Source organism: Giraffa tippelskirchi, chromosome 2 (assembly GCF_054371585.1).
Source record: "Giraffa tippelskirchi isolate mGirTip1 chromosome 2, T2T-mGirTip1v1.2.pri, whole genome shotgun sequence".
NCBI lineage: Eukaryota > Metazoa > Chordata > Mammalia > Artiodactyla > Giraffidae > Giraffa > Giraffa tippelskirchi.
Window position 1 is genome coordinate 140,531,898 of NC_137276.1, and position 18,940 is coordinate 140,550,837.

General features: G+C 39.0%; 1 protein-coding gene and 1 long non-coding RNA gene across 19 annotated transcripts in view; one reads left to right on the forward strand and one right to left on the reverse strand.

Annotated features, from left to right (window-relative positions):
* The window catches only part of PLD1 (phospholipase D1), a 214,146-nt gene that overhangs the window by 115,910 nt on the left and 79,296 nt on the right, over positions 1-18,940 (reverse strand). For 9 of the 18 annotated variants that reach the window (XR_014077081.1, XR_014077080.1, XM_081570924.1 and 6 more), the window contains exons 2-6: positions 9,164-9,354; positions 8,793-8,920; positions 4,039-4,184; positions 3,709-3,817; positions 2,554-2,619 (exon numbers count right to left, since the gene is read on the reverse strand). Coding sequence is in view for 16 of the 18 variants with exons in the window: in XM_081570924.1 (XP_081427050.1) it covers positions 2,554-2,619; positions 3,709-3,817; positions 4,039-4,184; positions 8,793-8,920; positions 9,164-9,323 (609 nt within the window). In the remaining 2 variants the exon portion in view is untranslated. Of the gene's footprint in view, positions 1-2,553; positions 2,620-3,708; positions 3,818-4,038; positions 4,185-7,015; positions 7,075-7,620; positions 7,693-8,792; positions 8,921-9,163; positions 9,355-13,149; positions 14,092-18,940 lie in introns of those variants that run through there. The other 9 variants (XM_081570933.1, XM_081570932.1, XM_081570929.1 and 6 more) reach the window with 3 other exon arrangements.
* On the forward strand, positions 7,780-11,714 carry LOC145538613 (uncharacterized). Its single transcript, XR_014077089.1, has 4 exons — positions 7,780-7,915; positions 8,234-8,385; positions 9,149-9,291; positions 10,355-11,714. It is a non-coding gene; the product is annotated as an uncharacterized LOC145538613 (long non-coding RNA).

Consider the following 18,940-nt stretch of genomic DNA (forward strand, 5'->3'; position numbering starts at 1 on the left):
AAGAAAAAATTCAAATTTATCCTAATGTTTTACTAAAAAGAAACTTGAATAAAGAACTAGTACTATTATATAGAAAAAAAAAATCCTTGTCAATAAATATTCTAATATAGATTTATGGGATTGAAAACAAATGTGACAAAGTCAATTTAGAAACAAACCTAAATAATACAATTTGAAATTTAACAAACATTGTATTGTCCAAATGTCTCAGTGCATCTTCATAAAAATCCCATTCTCGACTTGAGCAGGCAAACCGCAGGAATAAGAATTTAATGATTAATTTAGTCTGACAATATTCCATTGGGCTATTGATCTCTAAATAATGTACTAATCAATATCTTTTGTCTTTCCAAAGGAACTTGTGAAATTTAAATGCTAGGAAAATAGGAGACCAAAGGGTTCCCATGCCAAAGGACAAGCAACAAACCCAGGAGATAATAATAGACCCTCGAAATTTCTGGGGGCTTGTCTTATGTTTGTAAAAATATAAATTAATTATATATGATTATATTAAAATCATTTTAATATTTCTATCTGCTTTTTGCAGACAGAAATTTGAATATGTCTCACAATTATCAAAAGAGACACACTATGCCATCTAATTTCACAAGTATCAGGCAGAGCCCTGCAAGCTAGTCTCTGAGTCAGATTATCATTAGTGTGAGAGGAAAATAATGCTCAGACAGATAAAATTGATTCGTACGCTTGAAGCCTTTTGGAGAATACCGCTACTGGGGAGAATAATCTGAGTAGCCATTAAAAATGAGGGAGTTCCCTGGCAGTCCAGTGTTTAGGACTTGGTGCTTTCACTGTTGGGGCCCTGGATTCAACTCCTTGTAGGGGAACTAAGGTCCTGCAAGCCATGAGGCGTGGCCAAAACATAAAATTGAATAAATATATGTTACTTCTCATTTTCTTTTATCAGTTGTAACTAGATTTCCCTTTCCAAAGGAAATGTTTAGAAGACACTCTGGAGTATATAAACACAACATAGCTCAGCTTTTAAAAGATTTTTATGATTGGAAAGGAAACTAATATGAACATTTGAATAAAAGTAAATGTTTTAAAATCAACATTAGACTCCCATTATTAGTAATAATAGAAGTAACATCCTTATTCATTATGTTCTTTCAAAGAAGAACATTCCTGAGTTCTGGAAGGGAAGAAATATTTCCCATCAGCCTTCTCTTGAGAGTCTCTGGTTGAACCCAAATTGCTGGCTTCTTCCTGGCTTCCCTTCTTCAGGATTATGAAACCACAGAAGCTCCTTTAAGACCATTCAAATGTCACAGTGCAAGCTGCTGCAGAAGGTTTTCCGGTCCCAGGTCATTTGTGCGTAAAGGGTACCAGCTGGGTGCATGCCCTGCCCGTCTCCAAATAACAGAGAGGCAGGCATCTATAGGGCAGCAAGAAAACTCCAGATAGTCAAGGGACTCTTGCCTCCTCTCCTAAATACAGAGGGCTTCGCTCTTTCTGTTCACCTGTTCATGCCATTCTCTAAACCAGAGGCCGGATCATAACCTCACCTACTCTGAAATTCTGCATATACACTATATACACATGGTCACGCTCCACAGCAGTACAGTTTATACATACACAGGTGCCAGCTCTAACAATCCAGTACCCTCTCAATGATCTGAACCTTTGGATAACTGAAGCTAACCCTTTAAATCTCTAACCCCACCTTCAAGGGCCTCTCAAGGCAAAGCTCATTGTTTTCTGACGCCTTCTGTAAAGCCCACTTCCTTCTGCTTGCCAGTTAAGTGCCTCCCAAACGTAGCCTCTGCAGCTGTTTCTAAGCCCCACCACCTCTCCTCTCTTTTCTCAGAATTCTCAAGAGTTTTTCCTCTCCTTAGCATTTCCCATGCTTCTCACTTTCACATGAAAAGACAGTCCTGTTATAGGCATCACAGGCCAGTCAGATGGTAATTACAGTATGCTCCGTACAGTCTTTGGGTATTCAACTCTGTTCAACTGTCTTCATCACTTACTACTCAATGTTTTTTTTCTTCAGTGTTAGAAATGCATTTTGGCATTTTCTCTTCTGAAAGCCTGAGGAGTGAAGGAGGTTGATTTCTAAATAATCTAGCAGCATTTCTAGATAATCTTTAGTAGTATTTCAAGTTCATTTAATTTATTGTTATATTTATTATCATAGTCGATATTTTAAAAATAGCATCACCTTAAACTGGATCCTAGCTGTCAAATCAATTTTGTTTTCCTATTTTTTAATTTTATTTTTTGATTGAAGTATAGTTGATTTACAATGTCATGCCAATCTCTGCTGTACAGCAAAATGACTCGGTGGTATACATATAGACATTCTTTTTTAAAATATTCTTTTCCATTATGGTTTATCATAGGAGACTGATTATAGTTCCCTGTGCTATACAATAAAATCAATTTGTATTCATTTATTTAGTTTAGTTTAACTCAAAGAATAATGCAGCAGTGGATACAAGCACTTATGTTAATAAAATGATCTAAAATGTAGCCGACACTTAACAATTTTATAAAATCACTTCAGAATTTAAATCACTGAAAAGTACTTACTGTTGCATGATAGTTTCTATACATAGGCATTTTTAGTAACTTTGTCAAATAATCTTCCAGCTGTTTCTGTAATACATATATTTCAGATTAAAGATATCATCATGCTTAAAGGAAAATATAAGCAGTTAATGACAATGACATGATCCTTCCATCTTCTGTAAGTCATTCAATTATTCATTAATGTTATCACTGGACAGGAACATTGAACATATCTCTTTTAAAACATAAAAGTTCCAGATTACAAAAAAACCTGACATTTTTAAAAAATAATTTTTATATATTTTATTTTTGGCTGTGCCGGGGTTTTCTCTAGCTGTGGCAAGCGGGGGCTGTTTTCTAGTTTGGTGCACAGGCTTCTCATCACAGTGGCTTCTCTTGTTGCGGAGCACAGACTCTAAGGCACGTCGGCTTCCGCAGATGCGGCTCCCAAGCTCTAGAGCACAGGCTCAGGAGTTGTGGCACACGGGCTTAGCTGCTCTGAGGCATGTGGGATCTTCCCAGATCAGGGATTGAATCCATGTTTCCTACATTAGCAGGCAGATTCTTTACCACTGAGCCACCAGGGAAGCCCCAACACTGACATTTAATTGTTAATTAAATTTAAAAACGAATTAATCTTCTGCCCTAGGCAGCACCAGATCACTGAAGCCAAGTGGGCAGAAGTGTCCCCTGTCCTGAGGTGTCTGTCCTGCTGTATGTGTCTGTACTCTGTCCTACTCTTCTCAGACCCTCACTGCTTCATCTATGGTCTGGGAATGAGATTTTACGTATATTTAGGATAAGCCACTATAGATTCTGAAGCAAATATATGGAACTAGATGATTTTAAAAGAGTAGATCTCAAAGCCCTCAACTATGAGCTCAATCTTGACTCACAATGAACCCCAAAAGTTTCCTGCAGGGAGTGCAGCTTCCTCATTAAATCACTCCTGATGGAGAACCCTCTTCCTCCTTGGGGAAATGCAACCTCCCTAGGGCCAGAGTGGTTTGGGGAAGAAGCCTTCCCTAACTGGTTCCCGAGAGGTAAAACAGCCTAGGTGATAGATCAGTGGGTGAGAGAAGTTGCATCGAGGCCCACCTCAACCTTCAGTCAATGCCTTGTTTCTGCAGTGCTGCAGAAGTTTGTTCAGAACAACCGAAAAGTGAAAGGACTTACCCTTCTACTAAAGAACTGCTCTTCTTGTCGGATCATGTTTTCAGATGTGCGGGGCAAAGCTGGCATCTCTCGAGGCTGTTCTTTGACATTCTGTCTTCTAAATGTGTGTCTAAAATGCACACACACACACACACACAATGTAAAATATTTACTATTCTTTGAACCATGACTCTCATAGTATTTTTCATGAGTTGGTTTATTTTTAGAAGAGTCTGTTTAATAAAAAGGAATATCTAGCAACAATGGACTAGTTAACCAATAATATGAACCAAAATATTCTTTCTATCCAACCCATATACTGGGATAATTTTATAATCAATTCTGGGTTACCTTCTGGTGGGAATGGGGATTCGGATAAAGGCTTTGTACTTGAGCAGTTCTCTGTGAAATTCTTGAAAGTGCTTGAACTTCCTCTTCACTTGCCATTTAAATTCCCCATGTGTTAATTCAATAGTGTAAAGATTGACGCTTGGTACCTATAGTGGTAAATAAAAATGGTTGATATTTTAGATAACAACAACATTTCTCTGTGTACAATAGCTAATTAAAAAGTAACATGGAAGTATCTGTAAATCCAGCTTACTTATTTTGTGTAAGTAAGGAAGCAAAATGTTTTTAAAAAATGACTGATTACAGAAGTAATATTCTCTTAAATATTTATCTTATGATATATGCAAGACAAACTCTGACTTATATCAGAGGCAAACCTCCACAAATCTCATTGTTCTAAATACAAAGACACACAGACATACCTCTGAAACAAGAAGCCAGGTAAAAAGAGACAATGAGTGAAAGCCCTAATTAGCCATCACGAGATTGTCCAAGCAGTGAACAGACAATGCAGGGGGTGAGAGGGAAGCTGAAGGAAATGAGTTCCATTGTGGAGCACAGTCTTAGTGCAGCTTTGCTCTTCACAAATGACACTAATGCCCTCTCCTTCTGAAATGCCTGGAGAGGTCCATCCTGGTCTACAACAGCTCTCTGTCCTTTAGCTACACCAGTGACTAGGAAGGTACACGATGATTAGAAGGGAAAGAGCAAACGACCTTCCTACACACAAAATATTTCCTCAACTACTTAACTAGGATGAATTTCCACTTAACGTTTAAAAAATATTTCTTCTTAAAATGCAAATATATCTTGGTGACTAGTGATTCAATCAGAAGCGCTAACAGACCTGAGGGCTAAAAGTTTTGATAAAGCAAAAAGTGTCAGAAGATGGAAAGAGATTTATAAAGCACAGGAGATCTTGAAAGCTCCCATGGTGTGTGGGGAGTGGGGGAGGGTAATGGACACTGGACCACCTAGAGGACACTGGCCCCTACTGGGAGATCCAGGCCCCGTACGTGTTGACGGGTGTTGGGGCAAGAAGCAGTAAATGTCTCCTCCTTTGCTAGTTTATCCAGGCTTTGGTATCAGTAACCCCATTGGGTGACCAGGCCTGCTGCCATTCATCACCGATGTTTGGTATATTCTGCAAACTTCTAAAGCATGACCACTCTGTATAACTGTAGTATAAAAAAATGAGCCTGAGGGGACTTCCCTGGTGGTCCAGTGGTTAAAACTCTGTGCTTCTAATGCATGGGGCGCAAATTTGATTCCTGGCTAGGGAACTAAGATCCCACTGCCCTACTGTGTGGCAAGAAAATACATTAATTAAAAAAAAATGAGCCCAGAATCAATGTAACTTGTGCTCTTAAGTCTAGAATCCAAACATATCACTGGTAAACACTCAAATCTATTTCCTGCTTTGCCTCCAGTTAGGATCCATGACAACGACAATAACCAGAAGTCAAAAGGACCCAGTTCTGGGGTCTAATATTATATGCTGCCTTTCACCTTGACCAACATTACAGGCATCACACTGCATCGTGTTTCACAAAGAAGGATGCAGGAGAACTCAGAGCGACCAGAAACTCTGCATTTGAGTGAAAAATGCTCAATTTAAGACAAATCAAATAAATGAGGACAATTATACAACTTATGCAACCTGCCACATACTCTAGGATTATATTTCTCAATGTAACAAAACTGAATACTTAAAAACATTACAAATGTCAAGTTTTATCCCTCACACATAAACCGAGGATTTTAGACAATTCTTAGCAATTCTAAGACAGTGTGGGGCAATGGCAACAGCCTGTCCCATCCTTATTGAATCATCTAAAGGTTTGAAATTGCCTGGTGCAGCCTACTAGCTATGAAGCCTTAACCAAGCATCACTTCGGTCAGATAATATCTCAGCAGAATTATTGGAATACTTTGGAACTGGAATAGTGTGAGAAGCTGTAATAAAGGGACTGCCCATGAAGGTGTGATAAGAGGAAGGAAATCACAATGTGAGGACAGTAACCTGGGACTCAGGAAGGCACATCTCATTCTGAAGGGACAAGGGGTAGGACCAGGTGCTGGAGCAGGAAGGAGAGGGACACTTAAAGAGGCTGCCTTGGAGGGGAGGGTGCCTTGGTCAAGGGATGCATCCAGCCCAGAGTGAACGGGGTCTGGGCTCTCCATGGCCGGAGCTCTGCCAGAGGACAAGGGCAAGGGAGTCTCGAGAGGCAGAGCAAAGGGAGGGAGGAGGAACAGGAGGGACACGTGGGAGACCTCCTTCTGGGGAGGGTGGGTAGTAGCATCTGTCCTTAGGGGGCTGTCATGAGAGTGAACAGAGAAGTGCCTACCATGAACTGGCACACAGAACAGATTCAGTCATAGAAAGGTGTTATTTTTATTTACCTGGAATGACATTCAAACTACATGGAGTCAGTTCATATTTCTTAGTAAACTAAACACTAAGTAGGACAAGGAGGATCCTTAGCTTTTCCTACACAGACTAAGATTTAAAACAAAATGTGAAATTAATTAACTCTTGAGAGTCTCTTGGACTTCAAGGAGATCGAACCAGTCAATCCTAAAGGAAAGCAATTCTGCATATTCATTGGAAGGACTGGTGCTGAAGCTGAAACTCCAATACTTTGGCCACCTGATGGGAAGAACTGATTCACTGGAAAAGACCCTGATGCTGGGAAAGATTGAAGGCAGGAGGAGAGGGAACGACAGAGGATGAGAAGGTTAGATGGCATCACCGACTCGATGGACATGAATTTGAGCAAGTTCCGGGAGTTGGTGAAAGACAGGGAAGGCTGGCATGCTGCATTCCATGGGGTCACAAAGAGTTGGACACCACTGAGTGACTGAACTGAACTGAAGTGTGAAATTAATATAATATTTGAAATCAACTATACTTTAAAAATTAGGATCCAAAATAAAAATTTTGATATATATAAAAAAAGAATAGAACTAAACTTACTTTACTAACGAAAAAGTACGAGCAAAGAGTAGTCCTGGTTTGGTGGCTTGAGTGTTTATCTTCATGAATAATGTTAGGAGATACATAGTAATAATAATGTTCAGTATTATATAGTATATACTTGTATAATACAATATATTATATTCTGGTATTATACGATACCATGTATTATTATTATTATTAAATAGCCATTCCCTTCTCCAAGGGATCTTCCCAACCCAGGGATTGAACACAAGTCTCCTGCATTGCAGGCTGATTCTTTACCATCTGAGTCACCAGGGAAGTCCATATTATACAATACCATTTATTATTTTTATTAAATCCTCATAACAAACCTATAAGATATGTACTATTATACCCATTATTCAGATGAGGAAACTCAAACACAGAGATGTTAAGTAACTGGCTGGAGATCACAATACAAAGACAGGAATTAAACCACATGGTTTGGCTCTGTAATCTGTGCTAATCTGTGCATTTAACCTCCATGTGTTATGACCTCTCAATCTAAATACTGTAGGTGATATAAGGCAAAGGTCATCTTAGAGACATTTCTTGGTAGGTTGTGTTCAGTGGTGTGTCAGGGAAATAAGGACCCAACTCACAGGAAGATGCTGAAGGAAAGCTGGACACCGAGGTGGCTGTAAACTAGAGGTTAGGATAAGCACAGGTAGGTCAGGACAGAAAGTGAAAGTGAAGTCACTCAGTTGTGCCAGACTCTTTGTGACCTCATGGACTGTTGCCTGCCAGGCTCCTCATTCCATGGGATTGTCCAGGCAGGAATACTGGAGTGAGTTGCTATTTCCTTCTCCAGAGGATCTTCCCAACCCAGGGCTCGAACCCGGGTCTCCCGCATTGCAAGAAGACTCTTTACCATCTGAGCTACCAGGGAAAGCTCAGGTCAGAGCAACAGGCAAAACCACCAAGACGCAGGCAGCACAGGCCACCCTCCAGAGTCCTCCCCAGGCAGAAAGGTTATTCCCCACTTCCCCAGAAGCAGAAGTCAACGACAGCCTTACTCTGCCAGTCAGAGCTTAACTGGAAGGGACAAAGGCCACCAGCTTGCAGCAGTGTTCTCTACGTTCAGACTTAACAAGTGCGCAACCCAATCAGGAATAGAGCAAACACAGCTACCCTAACAGCATCTCCTAGTCCAGTCCTCTTAAAGAGGTTCCAGGTTTCCTTGTTGAAAACATTCTACTCCCAATGCCTTTCCAGAGCTTAAAGAGAAAGCATATCAATGAAGCTTAAGGGGTGGTGTAAGGAACAAGACGGAGCGGCAGAGTATGCGCAAAGAAATCTCTCAGCAGCACTTCTGGGCAAAGGCATTGACCGTGCAGCTTCCCAGATGTTTTCCTTTTGAGAGTCAGGTAGCATTATTATTTTCTTACTGAACAAGTATTAAGAAAGCTAAACGTTTCCTTGGTTTATAACTGGCATTCTAGGTGGAATAGCAATGCCTCCCGAGTCCACACTGCACAGAAAATTGGGGAGAGAGGGAGAGCAGGAGAGGCACTTTGCAATGTATTATACTTATAAACTGTCTTAATTGCCTTAAAAAAAATTTTTTTTTCCAGAATGGGGGAAGAGGCGTATAAGAATAAAGGCTAAATGAGAAGGATGCAAAAATCTGAGGTGATGAGGACTCAGAAGTGATAAACGTAAACACAAACTGAAAGTTAAAGACATAGTCATAGCCAGGAGGAAGGAAAATGAAAGTCATTGTGTTAAGTCATAAATATTGACGAATACAAGCTGAGTCCATATACACTCTGACCCTTTTTGTAGATGTAAAGCGCTCCACTTCCAGAACTTGAACTTTTATTGGGCAGCCGGAGAGATACGTCTGTATATTAGGCTCCTTAAATCCTTGAGTCTTATAAACAGCAGAGAAAGGGATATACACTAAAAAATAAAAAAGTAAATAAAATTGTCGTAAGAATACAATGATACTAGCATCACTTGCCTGTTACAGGCATCTTTTTTAAGAATCATAATGTGTTACAACAAGAAAACAGCTAGTGAAACTCAGCCCAGTGTTGTGACATCAGCAAGGATGATCAATCACTTGCTGGTTATTTCAAATCTGTGTTCTGCCAAGCAACCATGATAAACTTTCTACTCCTCACTCAGATCATCAGTCTTTACCTTCCTGTATCCTGGGATCGCTGGGAGACACATCGTAGTCCACCTCCTCTCCCTCAAAGTGGAGCTCTCGCGTGTCCAGATTTTCTATCAAATTACTCATGTCAGCAGCGATTTTCTGCAGTGCAGAGGTATTTACTCTTGGCTCATTTTTCAGTGACATGTTGGCTTGAGACAGGGTAAAAGCAAAGGGGCTGGGAAAGAAGAAAAGAGTTACCAGACTTACTATTTTGGTCAAATTTTAAAAGAGAATGAAATAATGCTGCTTGCAGTGACATGGATGGACCTAGAGATTGTCATACTGAGTGAAGTAAGTCAGACAGAAAAAGGCATATATCATATGATATTGCTTATATGTGGAATCTAAAAAAAAAATGGCACAAGTGAACTTATTTACAAAACAGAAATACAGTCACAGATACAGAAAAACTTATTGTTACCAAGGGAGAAAGGGGGCAGAGAGGGATAGATTGGATTGACAAATACACACTATGATACATAAAATAGATAATTAATAACGACCTACTGTATATAGCACAGGGAACTCTACTCAATACTCTGTAATGGCCTATATGGGAACTGAATTTGAAAAAGAGTGGATATATGTATATGTATAACTGATTCACTTTGCTATACAGCAAAAACTAACACATCATTGTAAATCAACTATATTCCAATAGAAATTAATTTAAAACAAACAAACAAACAAAAAAAAACTAAACCCTATTCTATTATTTGAATCCAGGCTTACATATAGCATATGGAAACTAGCTCTATGTGAGCCCCAATTACCTCAAACAACCTTTAAATTTATTTTCCAGTTTAACATTTAAAGGATTCCTAGCTTGTAATTTAAATTGGAGTGAGATACTTAATTATATATCAAGTAAGAAAACAAGCAAGAAAAAGAAACACCATATTGAATAAGTCCCAGTATTATCTTTCATTTAATTTTATTAAATGTGGTTAAGTAAGGAGAGACTCAAGATACATGGATTTGGGAATCATTTTTTCAGTGAAAAGGAATTGATTCTTGACTCTAACAAAAACATGAAAAGAAAGAATATCATCAAAATAAGTAACTTTAAATATTTTCTACAAAAAATTTAGGGTATTTCATAATAATTTCAATATACAGATTTAAAAAGTATTTTTATGTAGTATAACCTTTCTATCAATACATTTCCCCTATAGGTGATAGAAGGCTTCTAGGGTGGCTCAGACAGTAAAGAATTTGCCTGCAATGCAGGAGACCCAGGTTTGATCCCTGGGTCAGGAAGATTCCCTGGAGAAAAGAATGGCAACCCACTCCGCTATTCTTGCCTGGAGAATTCCATGGACAGAGGAGCCTCGAGGTCTGCAGTACATGGGGTCGCGAAGAGTCACCCCAAGCAGAATGTATACTATTTTTTTGAGATATGAGGTTTGGCCATGACTTTACGTGAGTTACAGTGATGTACGTGTCCTGGAAGGTAACCAATTAGTGTACCTTTTCTGAAAGATACCAGAAATGCAAGAATTATACTTCTCTCTTTTTAAGAAAACTGGTTCTATTTCATTCTGACATTTAATAACACAGGTCGCTGCACATCAGTACCCAGGGAAGAAGAGTTCATAGAGATTTTATTTTTCATTTAAAATACTGAGATTTCAGCCGTGAGCGCTGTCGTTGGAGTTGGGTGAAAAATCCATATTGGTTGTAATAATCTCTCCAGACCAGACTCAAAAATAGGAGTGCTTCCATACCAGTAACTCCTCCACATACGCGCATTTATTACTGCAAATCACAAACATTTACTGAGTATCCACCACTTACTCATTGTGACATGGAGTGAATATGTAAAGATGAATAAGAGTGGTCACCACCTACTCACTGTGAGACGGAGTGAGTGAATATGTGAAGATGAATAAGGCTGGTTCCTGGGAGGAAGGAGTTTCTAATGCAGATGAGAGAAATAAGTTACATGGCCTCAAATCCATCCCTGGCCTCCCCCACAGTCTTGGCCTTCGTGGGAATGGCATGTGCTAAGTGGAAGACACTTAGGTGGATTCTCTTCTTCAGGCGCTATTAAGAAGTGTGGAGTGGGGAGCAGGGGAAGGCTTTGTGAGAAATGCTAAGAGAGAGTCTTGGGCAGACTAGGGAAGTCCTTATTGTTACTCTGCAAGTCTCTAAAGCCTATACTGATATGTTTGGTAGAAAGAGAAATTGTATAGAAATACAAAGAAAGGAGTAGAGGAGGGAGGTTCTGACTTGGCCAGATAAATAGACTCAATATGTCTAACTTCTCTGTGAACTATGTAATCAATCATGTTTGTTCCTCCATGTTGGCTGTAAGAAGCCTGGAGCCAACTAGTGGCCCACTACTAGCAAAATACAGGACTATCTTTGCCTCTATCACTTCCCTTCAACTTTCCCACTTCTAATTCATGTTATAATAGTAGTTGATGTCTACTGATTACTTACCATCACCTGGCTTGGTGATAATCTTTTATATACCTTATCATATTTATCATCAATAATAAATCTATGAAAGTTTGTTATTTCCACTTTGAAGAGGACAAGCGTTTGTCATTCTTTCTTTATTGATAAGGAAATATGAAGAAGCATGGAGAGATTGCATAATTTGATGATTACTTTGGACAATCTGTCCAAGGTCATATAACCAGTAAGAGATGCAGAAGGAATTTGAAACCAGGTCTCTCTGACCCAAAAGCTGATGTTCTTAACCATAGTCTTTATCTTCTGTATATTTTTTGTAGATACGTAAGTGCCCCTAGAATAGATGGAAGTTTTAGTAAAATCAGTGCCCTTGATCAACTCCCTTTAGAAGCTGACTCAAATGTAAAGAAAAATAAATGAAGTCCTCTTGCATCCTTCAGTCATTTAAATTCAGGACCTTGGTTTCCTTCTCTATAAATTAAAGAGGTTGAGCCATTTCATCTCCAGGATTCCTTTAACAATAAAACCTTAAGTGTAAATAAAAGATGCTATAAATTGTTCAGTCTCCCTTATAATGTAATCCATTTAACCCTTCTCCCATCCCAAGAAATTAACTGAAGTAGTTTTTCATAAATATGAGAAGTCAGTGCCTCTGGTCATAATTAAAACATTTAATTCTTTCCCTCTGAATTCAACACCTATTAAATGCCAACCATGAGACAGGGTTTGCTTTATTTCAAATACAAGGTAATGAAAAACTTAAGAGGAAATGAAACAAGGAAAAACGAGTAAGAAATTACATCATATCATTGCTACTTGTGTATCTGTCAAGACTTTAGGTATTTTCCATTGATTAAACAGTCTAATGGGTAACTTAGTTAACTTTCCCAGCACAGCAAAGGAAAATAAAGTTTGCTTCAAATGACTTTCCTTTTGGACAGTGTTAATGTTAAAAAAATAAATGTTATTGTTAAAATGTTAATGTGTTCATGTTAAAAATGCATGTTGAATTTAAGATACAGAGAGTAATTTACACATTGCAAGCTAATTGGAATAAACAGTACAGAGTTACTGGATCAATCTAACAAAACATATCATGTTTCAGGTGAGGAAGATAGAAGGATATAAATCTGTGGAAAGCTTAAGAGTGAGAAAAGAAACAGAAAGGAATCCTCTTATCATTTATCCTCAAGTATTTACTACGCACTCACCACCATTTTAGCACAGTTAGGTTATTTTAGTACCCACAATGATCCTACCTGGTACTTATGCTGCTACTGCTGCTAAGTCTCTTCGGTCGTGTCCAACTCTGTGCGACCCCATAGACGGCAGCCTACCAGGCTCCCCTATCCCTGGGATTCTCCAGGCAAGAACATTGGAGTGGGTTGCCATTTCTTTCTCCAATGCATGAAAGTGAAAAGTGAAAGTGAAGTCGCTCAGTGGTGTCTGACTCTTAGCGACCCCATGGACTGCAGCCTACCCGGCTCCTCCCTCCATGGGATTTTCCAGGCAAGAGTATCTGAGTTAGCTGACCCTTTTATGGGCTTACCTGGTGGCTCAGTTGTAAAGCATCTGCCTGCAACGCAGGAGTCGGGGGTTTGATCCCTGGGTCAGGAAGATCCCCTGAATGAAGAAATAGAAACCCACTCCAGTATTCTTGCCTGAAGACTGCCATGGACAGAGAAGCCTGGCAGGCTACTGTCCATGATGATTAGTCTGAATAATTTGCATTCAAAACCTTGATTATTTAGTTAAAGAATCTACCTAAGCTCATTTCAGTCGTGTCAGTGTTGAATTTATAAAACAGATTTGTCTGGCTCTGAAATCTCATGGACTTAGTTATAGAAGGTTGTAATTATTAATTTTATTTTATAGGCTTGAATGTCTATAAATTAGTCATTTATATAAGTTGAACTTCTATAACAATACATACTTTCTGCTTTAACCACCCTTAGAAGGGATCCCATTGGCTCCACTGTCCTTACAATTTTGGAAACAACATAACCTGACACTCTCCTTAACTTTGTCTTAGCCTTTATTTTTACGGTTCATAATATTTTACAAGGTTCCAAGGAAATTCAGCTGACCCAAAGGCTTTGTAGGTTTGTTCAGGCTTTTTTCCCTGGTGGCTCAGATGGTAAAGCGTCTGCCTACAATGCGGGAGACCTGGGTTCAATCCCTGGGTCGGGAAGATCCCCTGGAGAAGGCAATGGCAACCCACTCCAGTACTCTTGAATGGAAAATCCCATGGATGGAGGAGCCTGGTAGGCTACAGTCCACGAGGTCGCAAAGAGTTGGACACGACTGAGCGACTTCACTTTCACTTTTCACTTTCAGGCTTTTTTGAAGATCTTACCATTTAATAATGGAAAAAGAACCAAATTATTCGTCTGTCACTGCCTTCACTTGAGTGCATGGTTGCTTTGTGTTGACTTTTTGTCCATCAATTGTACTGCTGGCTTTATTCTTGAATATCAAGCTGCAAGGCCACTGACACTCTTATGTTGTCAAATCGTAATTCATTATCCCATATTTTCTTTCATCTGAAATAATCTATAATGGTGGGTGAGCAGTTGTCACAGTTACAGCCTATTTTAACCAGTAACAGGATAAAGCCTTCAGTGTGTACACTTGAGATAATGTAATTGATTTTGTTACCTCCTTATAAATATACTGCAAGATCATTATCTCTTTCGGTACCAAGTAGAGATGGAGCCCATAGAGTGATAACAGCAGCTGTGTTTTATTTCTATTTGCGTCTGAATTCGGGAAGTAAATGGTTTTGCTTTTTTTTTTTTTCTGGTTTTAAATACTAGAATTAAACATCTTTGCAGGGAACATTTAATTATAATTACCTACACTTATCTAATGGTGAAATCAGAGAAATTTAGAGTTTTCTGATCTTTAATTTTCAACATGATTGGAAAGCTGAACATCAAAGAGAACAGATATTTTCCTTACCAGATTCGTGTATAAATATTGCCTTAGCTAAACTACAAGAATAATAATATTAACTACAACTATTAATGTTAAAATAAATATTAACATTAGCTAATGTTGGCTGAATATGTACTATATGCCAGGCACTATACAAAAAGATTAATTGTATGCCCTCAGTGACTCCTCACAACAACCTTAGGAACCGAGTCCTATTGTCACTCCCATTTTTAAGATGAGAGGTGGGCAGCTTGTCCAGGGGCATATGGCTGGAAGTGATAGAGTTGGACTTGAACTTGCTTGGTCTGACTCCAAAGTCCAGCTCCTTAACCAGCCAGAAGTGGAACCAGGGAATGGCAGGATGGATGGACACTTGTACTCCTTACTTTGCACACTCTTAGAATAAAACAATGAAAAACGGCATAGTAATAATAAAAAAAATCTCAACTTTGTTTTGTGAAGATGATGGTGATTTACTTCCTGCTTCTCTTTCTAATTTAGAAAGTTGCCCCCGTATTTTTTTTCAATATGTGATGTTTGGTTACCAAGGGAAATAAACGCAATGGATTTCTAAATCAAAAATCACAACAGAGGAATATGAAGTGAACTATAATTAGATCATTTAAAACCAAACCAAGTCATGGGAATTTCTTGTCTTCCCATTTTTCATTTTGATGAAATTAATTGGTAGGTCCCCATTAATTGGGGAGGTCCATAACCTCCCCAAACATATTATACAGCAAAGATTTGTACAAAATGATTTGATGCTCCCTGAAATGCAAAAATCATAAATGTGTTTTCAAGTACTAAACTCAATCTCTGGTGACACAGTAAGCCTTGGATAAAAATTTTTTGAGTTTAGCTGACTTTGAATAAAGTAAATGGTATTATCATATTTTACATTCCAGTTTATATATTTTGAGAAAATAATATTGAAAAAAAACCCCAACTCAATGTTTACTTAGATCTTTGAATTTTTTTAAGAACATCGGTTACACAAATATCACTGGAGGGTTTTTTGAACCATGAACAGATAATTAAATGTCAGTGGTGTAGGGGATAGGTCAGATGACCTAAGTTCATTCTTCCCTCTTTATCAGTGTAATCTGGGCAACTAACAGCCTCCATGGGTTCTCCTCTGTAAAATGCAAACAGGACAGACTTGCTATTACTTACATGTTTCCCAGAGATGGAAGTTTATTTCCCAAACACTATCCTCCTTTTGAGCTTCATATCTAATCTGGTCTTGAAGTCTCCAGAGCCCAGAAATCTCCCACTTACTCATCCTTCTTTCTTGGTTTCATATCAAGAGTTTTCATTTTGATGAAATTAATTGGCAGATCCATACTACATAATCCCCCCCAAACATTTTACACAACAAGGATTTGTACAAAATGATTTGATGCTCCCTGAAATGCAAAAATCATAAATGTTTTCAAGTACTAAACTCAAACTCCAGTGGCATCATAGTAAGCCTTGGATAAATATCTGGCCTAACACTGACTGCTTTTCTCCCCTGAGGTATCAAGATTGAAGACGATGGTGCCAAAACATCTCACTCCCTGTGTCCACAGAACAGGAATTGGAACCCATGTTCTCTTTTCTTTTTCCCTAGCTAAAAACAAAAATGAGTCTACAATTACAAAAGCAAGTTTCAGCAGGAAAATAATTTCTCAGTTCCCATGATTTTTCCCTAAATCCTTTGACCTCTCTGATGGCCTCTGTTCTCTGCCTCAGGTTTTCTTAGTCATTTCCTTTGACACGTTCTAGGATTAAATATTACCCTCTTTGTAGTGATATCAGCTTTTTCTAGTTCATCTCCGTTATATCTTTGAGTTCAAATAGATATTTCATTTCCAGAGGCAAATACAAATGTTAAGAGAAACCAATGTCTATTTCAAATATGAGTGGATAGGAAAATATTATCTGTCATGTATTGAGCACCTATTCTGAGCCAAGGACTTCCCTGGTGGCTCAGTGGTAAAGAACCCATCTGTGAATGCCAAAGACACAGGTTTCATCCCTAGTTTGGGAAGATCCCCTGGGGAAGGAAAAGACAACCCACACTAGTATTCTTGCCTGGGAAATCCCATGGACAGAAGAGTCTGGCGGGCTACAGTCCATGGGGTCACAAAAGAGCGGGATACAACTCAGTGTCTAAATAACAACAACTCTAAGCCACGCACTGAAGGCACATTACATGAATCACTTATCCTCAAAAAAATCTCATTTAGAATCAAAGACGTGGAGCCACAGCAGCTTACTGAGGGTGCACAGATGTGAATGGTGGGGCTGGCCCCCTGGCCTCTGCCACTAGCTCACTAGAGATGCCCATCACCACCACTCTTACCTCTTCTCCTAATGCCACCAGTCATCTTGACTTCCTCCTGGCTAAGGGCAGGGCCTCCACACAGCCTCCATGGTGCAACCTAGCAGGAGCTACCATAGCTCCAGCATTCTGGCTCCACCCACCACTGGCTAGACTGACAGAAGGACTGGTTCATTCTGAGGCTTCTGAGGAAGTACAGTACCAATGGCTAGAACCTGGCTTCCTCAGGATTTGTGCATGTGTGCTGGGGGAGGCAGGGAGAGGGGCAAAGGGGGAATGGGGAACCAAGCCACAGAATCTGTGAGAATGGAAGATGTATTCCTCTCCCCTCTCCTCACCTGACTGTGCTGAGCACACTGCTACAAAACAGCCAATGTGGAAACTGTCCTATGCGACCAAGCCAGTGGCTGACTTTTGTGAAGCAATGGCCAGCCAAGGAATGTACCACCTTCGACACTTCACTGCCTCTCTTCTCTTCCCCTCTCCCTCTTGCTGCTCTCAGGTTCTATTATCCAGGAAACGTGGGTTCAGATAGTGTTAGAACCAGTATGAACCACTGAACCATCTCCTCTCTTGCAGAAATTCATTTTATGCTGAAGTTAAAGGTAATAATAAAAAGTAAACTCGAATGGTGCTTACCATGTGCCAGGCAGTAATACAGGTGTTTTGCATGCACTAATTCAACCTACCCTCACAACAGCCCTATGGAGAGAGTTCTATTCTAATATCCTTTTATACAGACAAGGAAACTGAGGACACAGACAGCTTAAGTGACTTGCTCAGGGTCACACAGCAATCTGATGGGAGTCAGCTGCCTGGTTTGCTCTATCTTTGCCTTACTAACCTGGACTTTAGTACTCAGTTTCCCCACGTAAAAACTGAAATTAACAAGCAACTCTCTGTATTTAGGACTTTACAGCAAGTACATCATTATAAGGAAAACTCCTCTTTCAGCACCACTAAATGTCAGAGAAAAGAACACATTCTAAGGAACTCCAACCAGGAAAGTAAAACCTAGCCCAAATGCAAAGGGTATTCAGGTGATGATTCGGAGCCAATATCTAAATAAGATTTGTTCCTGCCTCTATAAGTCACAATGCATATATCAACGTTTGTATTGAAGAGAAAACATAAGAAGGACCCTCCTGACTCCAAAGTTTGTTAATAAGCTTATTAGATATGATGAGTGAGAGACTTGGTACAGCCAATAAACTGACTTAAATCCAGTAAGGATCCCAAAGGAAACATTCTTTTTTATAAAAAGAAAGGTAGCTAACACTGCTATAAACTGTGGTCAGACTTCCAAAAATAATATCCTTCAATGTTAAATGAATACTCAATTTTTTATGGTCAAGAATAGAATATGCATGCATTGTGATGGGTCTTCAGGAGAGGAAGCTAACTGCACATAAATTTATAGAAACACACTCCATTCTGGCTGATAAATTATGTTAAATGATATTAACATAAACATTTTTCTTACAAAGGGAGATTAAGAACACCAATGATTCAGTGGGTGACCAACAGATGAACAAGATAAACATTTTCCCACGGTAGAGTTAATCTCTATTAAGGTCACTTTAAGAAAAAATTTCTTCACTGGCTCAGAACAGTAAACATTTCTTTTTAATGAGCACAGTGTTGTTTTTGATGACACATGTTGACCAAAAAACTATAGATATTAACTCAAGAGTTTTCATATAATCATTTCTATTTTTGTTGCTTCTTTTTCTCAAAACTGTTCTGTGCATCTTATGATGGCAGTCCTGTTTAACTGAAGAAACTATGTTCTCACATATAGACTTGATCATTAAAATTCTGTCCAGCTGTCTAAAATTCTATGATTCCTTTTTTTTCACTTCCCTCCAAAGAATTGGCAAACAACCTCCATTAATGTGAGGCAGCACGGAAAGCATTTTCACTGATAACCCATGAATTTCACCCATGAAAAGAATGAAGCCGGCAAACACCTGTGTAAATTCCTCTAAACATTCTACAGTGCTAATGAGCTCTCAAACTTTTGTCTTGACTAGCGGTAAACATAGCAAAATCTCAATTTTTTAATCATCTATAT